The 10,552-nt window shown below is 48.9% G+C and overlaps 1 protein-coding gene across 1 annotated transcript in view; it reads right to left on the reverse strand.

The window, feature by feature from the left end:
* LOC103926307 (IgGFc-binding protein-like) overlaps nucleotides 1-10,552 on the reverse strand; it is a 36,054-nt gene that overhangs the window by 24,656 nt on the left and 846 nt on the right. Inside the window, exons 2-8 of the mRNA XM_009335171.1 lie at nucleotides 6,852-8,072; nucleotides 6,444-6,763; nucleotides 5,645-6,215; nucleotides 4,175-4,776; nucleotides 3,155-3,722; nucleotides 1,865-2,451; nucleotides 612-1,179 (exon numbers count right to left, since the gene is read on the reverse strand). Coding sequence (XP_009333446.1) covers nucleotides 612-1,179; nucleotides 1,865-2,451; nucleotides 3,155-3,722; nucleotides 4,175-4,776; nucleotides 5,645-6,215; nucleotides 6,444-6,763; nucleotides 6,852-8,072 — 4,437 coding nt within the window. The remainder of the gene's footprint in view (nucleotides 1-611; nucleotides 1,180-1,864; nucleotides 2,452-3,154; nucleotides 3,723-4,174; nucleotides 4,777-5,644; nucleotides 6,216-6,443; nucleotides 6,764-6,851; nucleotides 8,073-10,552) is intronic.

Here is a 10,552-nt window from a genome sequence, read left to right on the forward strand (position 1 = left end):
GCCTGAACGTTGATGAAAACGCAACCCGTAGGTGCTTGGTGTTGGGGACAAGTGGGAAAAGCCAACACAAGCACCAACGAGGTGGATTTTCCTTGGTGTTGGCTTTTCCCATTTGCCCCCAGCATCAATGAAAGTTCACTCCGCTGGCGCTTGCCTTGGCTTTTCGCATTTGCACTTCAACACCAATGAAAATGTGCCTGGCTGGTGCTTCTGTTGGCTTTTCCCACTTGCCCAAAATGCCAACGAAAATCCACCTGGATGGCACTTGCGTTGGCTTCTCCTGCTTGCCCAAAACATGGATGAAAACACACCCGGCTGGCGCCTGCGTTGGCTTTTCTCATTTATCCAAAAGGCCAATGAAATTGCACCCCCTTGCGCTGGCTTTTCCCAGGTGCAATTATTTCCATGCCATCATCGTCCTCTCCACCCTGGGCTCCCAACCCAACGGCACCGTTTGCGTCACCCCATGCATCAAGGGTGGTCAGCACAGACACCCGGCCCCAGCATCCCTTAGAAATAAATTGTAAAGCCCTGCCTATTTTTCAGTTAACCCCAAGGAGTTGTGACTTCCCGGCCATGGAGGATGCTTCCCACCCGCGACCCCCACTTACGGCAGAAGGATGGTCTTCTCCAAGCCTCAATGACGACACCGGCGTCTTGGCAAGCGGTGGCGTAGCTCTGGATGCTCTGGCAGAGGACGTGGGTGTCCCCCTCAGCGAGGCAAAGGTCGTGGAGGCAGGCTTGGAAATACAGGGCTGGGTTGATGAGGTGGTGGCAGGAGTCAAAGGGGCCCTTCGGGACCGTGAGGATGCCGCAGTAGTTGGGTTTCTGCAGGACAACCGTCTTCTCCTCCGTGCAGACGGGGCAGTCATCCTTGGGGCAGCTGTCGCTGCAGGACGCATCAGTCGTTTTCCAAGCAGAGCCGAAGACCATCGCGTTGGGGGCCTGTTGGCCATTGGGGAGGAGGAAATCATCGTTCTGTTGCCCGTTGTAGTTGCCACAGAGCCCACAGAGGTGGCCCTGGTAGCTCTGCGGGACTGTGACCGTCACGTGGTGGAGGAGGTCAAAGCGTACGACGAGGCCAAAGTCAGTCTGAAGCAGGACGCCCATCCCATGTTGGTGCACCAGGACCCGTCCCTTGCTCAGGATGGCCGGGAGGTGGTGGGATATGGAGTCCACCTGGGACAGGGAGAGAGAAATCCTCCAGTGAGCCTCAAGGACGCTACAAGGAGGCGGCTATGGAGGTAGGAGCAAAAAACATTGGGGGAAACACCTTCCAACCAACCTTCTAATGAATTTATGGCTCCCACTTTGAAAATGGAAGGCAAAGTGGGGATGAGCATGGCTTTGTCTTGGACATAGGAGTGAGGTCTTCCCTTCATCAAGCAAAAACAATTTTTGGGCTCCCATGTTCACACCTGAGGAGGTGGACCACAAAACATGGCCTTACTGTGGCCATGCAGCTCTTGCTTCACGCCAGGGTCAACGTGAGCCTGTAGACTTTGACACCAGCATGCTTGCAACCAAAAAGAGGTACAGCTATGCTTCACGATCCACCACGACAGGTCCCTTGTTGCCTCACACCAAGGTCAACATGAGCCTGTAGACATTGTCACCAAAATGTTTGCACTCAAAAAGACGGACCACAAAGCACAGACTTACTGTGATGGTTGCCCTCTCGCCTTGTGTCAAGGTCAACATGGGCCTATAGACTTTGACACCAGCATGTTTGCATCCTAAGAGAGGTGGACCATCAAGCATGGACCCGCTATGGCTGTTTCCCTCCTGCCTCATGGCAAAGTCAACATGAGCCCACAGATTTTGTCACCAGCATGTTTGCGCCTAGAAAGAGGTACCGCCTTACCATGACAGCTCCCCTCTTGCCTCGCGTCAAGGTCAACGTGAGCCCATAGACTTCAACGGACAACGCGTGGATGCCGGAGACCTTCCTCTTCTGCCGGGCGTCCTTCTTGATTTCCACAACAAATGGCTTGACATTGTCACCGGCGCAGGTCTCAGTGAGGATGTAGGAGCAGGTGCCCGTGATGTTGAAAGCCATTCCATCGAAGGACATATAGCTGCTGTCACCAGTGGCCACACAGGACCCAAGCGTGGCAGACAGGCATTGGAAGACGCCATCGACGACTTTGCCTTCACTGCCTCCGGGACAAGAAATTTTTTCGCAGACCACAGTGCCGCCAGCCTGGCACTGACATTTCTCCTGCTTGGTGGGGAAGAAGGTCTCCTCCACCTTGTAGTAGAAGTCCTGATAGAGGCATCCGCACCGGGACATGGGGACGCACTCGTCGCCGCTAAACACGAAGTTTTCATTGCACACGCAGCCCTCCCTGCACCGCTCCGAGCATTTCACCGGGGTGTAGATGCTGCTGCAGCTCTGGCTGCAGCCCTGGGTGCAGATCTCGTAGTGGCTGTTTGCAGGACACGAAATACCTGTCACGAGACAAGGAGATTCGTCAGGAGCAAGGAAATTACAGGCCAGATCCTGCAATTTTCCTGCAATCAGGGACACAGTTGTGCCCGGTGATGAGGTTCACCAGATGTAGATTTTTTTTTTTTTTTACCCAATTGCTTCATGGCTAAGTCTCACCTCTTGTTCCCTGTGGACATGATGAGGGAAGAAGGGGTGTCCATAAGGGACATTTCAACCCTTCTGAGGTTTTTGGCCCCTGAACCACCTGGTTTCCCCCATCGTTCCGGGGGGAAACGAGGACGTTCCCTCAAGCAAGAGAATCGCTCCCACGTTGGGTCCCCAGTCAACTTCCAGGGCAGGTCCCTCTCCCCTAATTTAGATATTTTTGGTGCATCTTACGTGTTTTGCTCTCTAAGCGATCCAGGCAATTAGCCCTCACTCTCGTTTTAGCCAATGCAAAGCAATTGGTGCTTATTGGGGCTAAATTATTTGACCCATCGTAGCTGGATGAGACATCGTCTTCCCTGGAAGGGTTTGTTTCTGGCATTGGCTGTAAACAGAGATGATGGGACCAACCCAGACTTTGGGTGGGATAAAGCACCACTAAGTGAGATGATTCCCACCTCTGGCTTGTCCCCACATGAATTTGGCCCAGGACTGGGGTTTCCTTGGATGCTCGTGACCCCTCATGAAGCAAAAAACCCGCCAATTAGCCCAACTCACTGCAGAAATCGTCCGTCCTCCATCTCCCGATGGTCACGCCAGCAGCCTGGCAAGCAGAGGCGTAGTGGGCGATGATCAGGCATATCGCATCTTCCTGGTCCGGGAAGAGGCAAAAATCATGCATGCAATTTTGGAAGTATTTGAAGGCATCCACATGAGCGTGGCAAGCTCCAAAGGGTCCATCCACTTCCGAGATGATCCCACACCCTGTCTTCGAGACCTCCTGGTGCTGCAGAGCCACTGTGTTGGCAGAGCATTCTACCTTCGACAGCTCCACGCAACCCGGGATGTCGGTCACCTTCCAGCTGTGCCCGAAGGTGTCTGGGTTTGATGTCACTTGGCCGTTCTTCATCATCATCTCATCGCCCACATTCCCGTTGTAGTTCCCGCAGAGGCCACACAGGGTGGTTGCGTAAGTGCTGGGCACTGACACGGTGACTTGGCTTTGCCAGTCGTAGGTGACAGTGAGGCCAAAGTCTGCCTCTACCACCACTTCCTGCCCACCTCTGTAGATGGAGATCTTCCTATCTCTGTGGAGATACGGTAGGTTGACCAACTGGTCATTGATCTGGGGACAAAAGCGAAAAAGAAAAAATAAAATTTGGTATCCAACAGTAAAGGCAAGTTGTGTTTTCACGTCACCTGCAACCTGGGCTCCAGCCAAAGCACCCGAATTATGGAGATGAAGGCTTTCCAGATTTAATCATCTGCCCCAAATACAGATGCCCACCAGCTTTGAGGTGAACCGTGCCTGAGGCTCCACGGCTTATATCATGCACCAATCTCCCGCTTCAGGTGGAGATCCTTATATTTAGGCAATTAAATCTCATCGTGGGGCAAACGAACCTGGTAGCTCTGCATCTCAGCGGTGTGGTTGGAGAAAAATATTCAGCCTTACCCAATACAGAAAAAAAATAGAGGAGTGAGGGTGGAAGAAAAGACATGGGACAAGGAGGTTGGGGCGAGGAGCAGCAAGTGAAGAATGTGGAGATCAGATAAAGAAACATTTGCTAAACTCACCATGATTTTGCCGGGGTGTTCCTGGCGGATCACAATGTTTTTGCTGTAGACTTTGACCGTCACAAGAGCGATGGAGGACAGAAATTTGTCATCCCAGTGGCCATTCTGCACCAGCACCTGGAAGTCCACCAGACCTTGGCTCTTCTTGCACAACCCAGTGAACTGGTACATGCATGTGCCCTGGAAGATGAACTTCCCGCCATCGAAGCTCTCGTAGTGGGTGGCACCGACCGCTGCGCAGGTCCCATAGCTCTTGGGATAGCAATCCTGGATGCCGTCCTCCACCCGGCATTCTTCCCCAGCACGGCAGCTGGCTGAACTGCATATGGCCCTCCGTGATTCTGCATCGCAGACGCAGCGTTTGGTGCAGGTGCTGTCACCCCAAAACTCCTCATGGAGACCGTGGAGGCGGCCCTCGAAGACGCAGCCGCACTCGTCCTGGGGGATGCACTCGTTGGCGTCGAACACGAAGCCCTCCTGGCACTCGCAGGTCTCCACGCAGGCCGAGGCATTGCAGTCAGCGGGCATTGCCCTGTTGTTGCAGGTGGCGGGGCAGGCAGTGCCGCACGTGGTGTAATTGCTGTTCTTTGGGCAGGAGAGAGCTGTCAAAGGGATGGGACACCGCGGTCATGGTGGGGATAACGCTCCTTGGCCATAAGAAGGTGCAGCAGAGTGCTAAGGAAACCTGTGTGGGCTTTCTGGAGTTTTACATGTACTTTCTAGAGTCTCCATGGACTTTCCAGACCTTCTATATGGATCTTCTGAATGCACTTGCTGAAGTCTGCATGGACTCCCTGGACTTTCAGCAGAGACTTTTCAGAGTCTCAAAGAACTCTGTGCCTTCTGAACGGACTTTCTGCATGGACTTTTGGGACTTGGACTTCCTGGACTGTCTACTGGGACTTTTCTGAGTCTCCATGGACTCCCTGCACCTTCTGCATGGGTTTTTGGGAGTCTCCATGGACATGCTTCTGGAGCCTGCATGGACTTTCTGGACTTTCAGCAGAGACTTTTGGGAGTCTGCACAGACTCTTTGGACTTTCTGCTTGGACTTTTGGGACCTGGACTTTCTGGAGTTTCTACGCAGGCTTTCTGCATGGACTTTCCGGACTTTCTACATAGACTTTCTGGAGTTGCCATGGATTTCCTGGAGTCTGCATGGACTTTTTGGGCTTTCTGCTTGGACTTACTGCAAGAACCGTTTCCAGCCCATGAATCTGCATGCTTGGGACCCATAGCCCTTTCAGGCCCAGCTTTGTGCAGCCTAACTCAAAATGACCCTGCTCCACCTCGTTTGGGAGATCAAGAGCGTTAAGGAGAGATGAACATCCCCGTTGGTGCAATTTCCCTTTTGTGCCTGTTTTCTGCTCATTCCCATCCCATCACCCCTTAATTACACCCACCTTAATTAAGGTCACAGTGCCCTGCCCACGCAGGGGGAGGATTTTCTGTCAACCAGGAGATACTCACGACAATGTGCCAGTGTCCTCCAGTCAGAAACGGTGATTCCCTCCTCCTGGCAGGTGTCCGCGTAGGCTTTGAGGGCTTGGCACAGCATGGTGTGGAGCCCATCGTTCACACAGAGGTCGTAGACACAGTTTTTCAGGTAGATGTTGGGGTTGACGGTGGCATGGCAGCGCTCGAAGGGCCCCAGGTGTTGGGTGAGCAACCCGCACGACGTCTCCCCCTTGTACTTCTCTGCCTCGTCCCATTGGCAACGTCTACAGACCCCGCTGCAGCTGTCCCAGCACTGACGGATCTCGTTGGCCACCCTCCAGCTCTGGCCCAGCTCCATGACGTCCTGTGCCAGGTTGCCATCAGGCATGAGGGAATCATCCTGGGGTTCGCCGTTGCTGTTGCCGCACATCCCGCACACTTTGCCGGAGAGCATACTGGGGAGCTTCACCACCACGTGGTCATCCCAGTCATAGAGGATCTTCAGGTTGAAGTCGGTTTTAATCTGCACGGACTTGCCCTTCTGCTGCAGCTGGAGTTTCCCTTGGGCAAGAGAGATGGGGAGGCGGGAGCGATGGTTGTTCACCTGGAGGAGAAAAAAAAAACATGAAAAACAAACAAATAACATCAAACACGGGGCAAAAAATGGAGTTTGTTGAGCTTTGAGGTATCTTCTTGCAAGAGATGACCATGCAGTATCTGAATCACAGAATCATTTAGGTTGGAAAAGACCCTTAAGTTCATCATTAAATATGTTATTCCAGTGAAATACCATAATACTGCTTTGGATTTGGTAATTATTTTTCTTGCATACCCTCACGATCCCGTTCTCGGACCTGACCACAGCAATGGTAATGTCATAGATGCGGATGGTCACGGAGCCGATGTAGGAGACTTTCGGGTTACCCCTGTGTTCGTTTTTGGCCTCGACGCTGAAGACGGGCAGGGTCGGATCCGGATCGCAGGTCTTGGTCAAGGTGTAGGTGCATGTGCCCATGAAATCGAAAGCTTTCCCATCGAAGGTTTGGTAGTGGGGATCACCGGTGGCCCAGCAGGTCGAGGCAGTTTCTTGTCCCTCCCCCACCTTGCAGTTCTCGTTGCAGTCCAGGTCATCGTGGGGAAGTGGAGGAGAAGCTACAGAAAAAGGGAAAAAAACATGGATGGCAACCATGGAGAAGACCCAGCCATTGGCAAGACGCAACCATATGTTGTTCCTACTTACTCGTGGCACAAAGACCAGCGAAACCGTAACCGACATAATTCTGGAAGCCGAAGACCAGGAGCCCGAGGGGCGTCTCCGGGTGCTCAGCGCTCTGGATTTCCGACGGCTTGCTCATGGTGACAGTGGCCCAGGAGAAATCTGTGCCAGGAATTGCTTGCCAGAACATGGTCCTCTCCATCTTCTGGTTGAGTGTGGTGGTGCTGGCATCCGCGTTACGGGCGATGAGGACCACGTGGTTCTCATAGTCATCCAAGCTGCTGACCCGGTAGGACGTGCAGTAGGTGGAGATGGGTGGGATGTTGAGTAGGAAGGGATCTTGCGTAAGCGAGCCCTTGGCACCAGTGAAGAAGAAAACCACCTGAATCGCAGCCGAAGCGCTCACGTAAAGAGGTGAATTTTGGCTAATCTCAAACTTGCGGACCTCCCTGGCCGCAATGTCGACGGTGACAGCCGAATTACCCCTGTTGTAGGTGATGGAGGCTTTCTCGGCTGCCACAACGTAGGCAAAGTCGGCGACCTTCTGCAGGGGGTTGGGGGGGACGACATAGGCTTTCCCCCATGCGGCGACAGGCAGAAGCTGCTCAACCACGTAGTCGCAGCCTGTGTGCACCTTCACGCAGGTGTGTCCACTGAGGACGGCAACAGCATTGTCCGACGTGATCTCAGTGCCAGACAAATCATAGCTGCTTTGCAGTTGGAGGCTGTGGTAGGGGTTCAAGAAGATGCGGAGAGTCGACCCAGGGGAGTAATTCCTCCTTCTGTAATAAAGCTTGCCCTTGATGTTGATGGAAACGGTGGCCGAAGTCTTCCCGGCTGCCACAACGAACTCCTTCAAGCCTTCTTTCTTGGTGTCCTCTGGCGTCACCACGTAATACTTGTTGCCCAACCAATCTACAGGCAAAACGGTGGTGGCACCCATGGTGTAACTTTTGGAGTTGACGGAGACCACAGAGATCTCCTTGGTGGACTGAATCAAGATGGCTTTATCCGAAAGCTGGCTGCCGACAAGCTCCATGTTCCCAGGGATGTGGAGAGAAACCGTCTCGTCTTTCCCAAGGGTGATGGTGTCGGTGAAGGTGCCACCGTGCACTGTCACCGTCACTGTGGTGGAGTCAAAGTAAGCCGTGAAGAGGAGCTGGGTGTTGGCGTGGGTGCCTTCGTCGTCATTCTGCAAGAAGACGGTGAAGAATTCCTTGCCGCGGAAAGTTGCGGTGGAAAGACCTGGGAAAAGCAGGGAAAAAGGGGTTTCGGGGAGGGTTTTTTTGGCTGCAGAAATTATAGTAGAAATTTCTGCAACAACAAAAAAAAAACCAAACCAAGAAATAAGGCTGCTTCTTTTTTGGGTGCAGAAACTTGCAATAGGAAGTTCTGCAAAAAAAACCAAGGAATGAGGGGGTTTTTGACTGAAAAAACCTGCTGTAGAATGTTCTGAAAAAATAAAAAATAGGGAATAACATTTTTCGCTGCAGAAACGCACAGTGGAAAGTTCTGAAGAAACGAGGAAATAAGTTTTGCTGCAGAAATTGCAATAGAAGTTTCTGAAAATTAGAAATTAGAGAATAAGGGTGTTTTTTTTTTCCTTGCAGAAATGTACAGTTACAAAGTCTTGAAAAATAAAAATGGGGAATAAAGGCTTTTTGCTGCAGAAATTGCAATAGAAAGTGTGGGGTTTGGTTTTTTGTGGGGGGTTTTTTGTTTTTTTTTTTTAAAGCACATAACAAAGGGGGTTTACTGCAGAAATTGTAGTAGAAGAGTGCCCCCAAAAATCAGGAAATAAGGGCATTTTGCAGCAGAAACCTGCAATAAAAACTTCTAGGGGGGAAAAAAAGGGGGAAAAGGTTTTTTTGGATGCAGAAATTGCAGTAGAAAGTCCTGAAAAAAACTCCACTGGAAAGAAATCTTCTGTTGCTGCAGAAACTTGCAGTAAAATGTCTTAAAAACCAGGTACTAAGGGCTTTTGTTGTGGAGGGAAATAGAAATAAGAGTCTTTTGCTGGAAAAAAATGGGGAATATGGGCTTTTTCTGCACAGAAAATGAGGAATAAGGGATTTTTGGTGAAAACAAAACAGGTTTTAAGGGCTTTTTGATTAAAAACTCCTAGGCAGTAAGGGTTTTTCTTTAAAAAAAACCAAACAAAACCAGTTAGAAAAGGTAATAAGGGCTTTTTTTTTTTTTTAAATTATTTTTAAGAAAAAACACACCCAGATGTGTGGCTGTTTCCTAAAAAAAAATTGTTTTTTTTTCTTAAAAAATACAGGTAATAAGGGCTTTTTCTGAAAAGAAAAAAAAATAACCAGATAAAAGGGGGTTGGTGAGAAACAGCTGATAGGATTTTTTTTTTTTTTGGTGAAAACAGAAGAGACGAGGGCTTTTTTTTTTTTTTTCTTTCTCTGAGAAAACAGGAAATAAGGTGGTTGGGTTTTTTTTCCCTGGGGGGAGAAAAACCCCAAATACCACAAACCAAAACCCAGGTATTATGGGCTTTTTAATGCTATAAAAACATGAATGACAAAGGGCTTTTTCCTGAAAAAAAAAAAAAACCACAACCCCAAACAGGTTGAAAAGAGCTTTTTTTCTTCTTAAGGAAAAAAAAACCACGAACCAAACGAATATGGGCTTTTAAAAAACAGAATAATTAATTTGGTTATATAATTAATTATATAACAAAATTATAATTATATAATAAAATTAATTATATCATTTTAACCCTCCCAAAACAACAGGGAATAACAGCATTTTGCATCATGAACAGGTGGGAAGTATTGCGGGGTGTTTTTTTTTTAAAAAAACCCAAAACCATAGGGAACAAGGTTTTTTCTTAAAAAAAAACCTCCGCCCAATCTGAGAATAAGAACTTTATGCTCAAACCCAAATGGGTAATACGGGCTTTTTTGGTGAAAAAACCCAGGAAATTAGGGCTTCTGCTGGAACACATCCCCCCCCGAAGAGGGCTCTTTGCTAAAAAACCCAAACCAAACAAAAAACAACCAAAAAAAACAGGTGATAAGGGTTTTTTTAATGGAAAAAACAGGTAATAAGGGCTTTTTTGGTAAAACCAGGAAATTTGGGCGCTTTTTTTCCCTTAAAGAAACAGGGAATAAGGGCACTTTGGTGAAAAACAGGGAATAATGAGGTTTGGCTGGAAAGAAAAACAGGTAATAAGGGCTTTTTTTCTGAAAGAAAAAAATAAATGAGTTTTTTTTTTTCTGAAAGAAAAGCAGCTAACAAGGGGTTTTTGCTGAAAAAGAAAGGCGATATTGGGGGTTGGTGAAAAAACAGGAATTAATTTCCTAAAAAAGGAGTGATAAGGGCTTTTTCTTCGAAGAAAATTGGGATAAGGGCTTTTTTTTTCTGGGAGAAAAAAAAAAAAAGAAGGTAATAAGGGCTTTTTGGTGAAAAAGAATAGGGGGCATTTGTGTGAAAGAAAACAGGGAATAAAGACTTCTTAGTGGGGCAAAAAAAAAAGGCAGGTGGTAAGGGCTTTTTTTTCTGAAAGAAACAGGGAATAAAGGCTTTTTTTGGGGGAAAAAAGCCAAACCAGATAAGGGCTTTTTTCCTGAGGGGAAAAAAAATAATAGGTAAATAAGGAATGAGGACTTTTTTCTTAAAATAAAAAAAAAGGGAGGCTTTTTCCTTAAAAAAAAATAATGAGGCAATAAGGGCTTCCCCCCCCCCCCCTAAAATAAAGCCCCAGTGGGGGC

This window comes from Pygoscelis adeliae, unplaced genomic scaffold (genome assembly GCF_000699105.1).
Source record: "Pygoscelis adeliae isolate BGI_AS28 unplaced genomic scaffold, ASM69910v1 Scaffold70, whole genome shotgun sequence".
NCBI classification, from domain to species: domain Eukaryota; kingdom Metazoa; phylum Chordata; class Aves; order Sphenisciformes; family Spheniscidae; genus Pygoscelis; species Pygoscelis adeliae.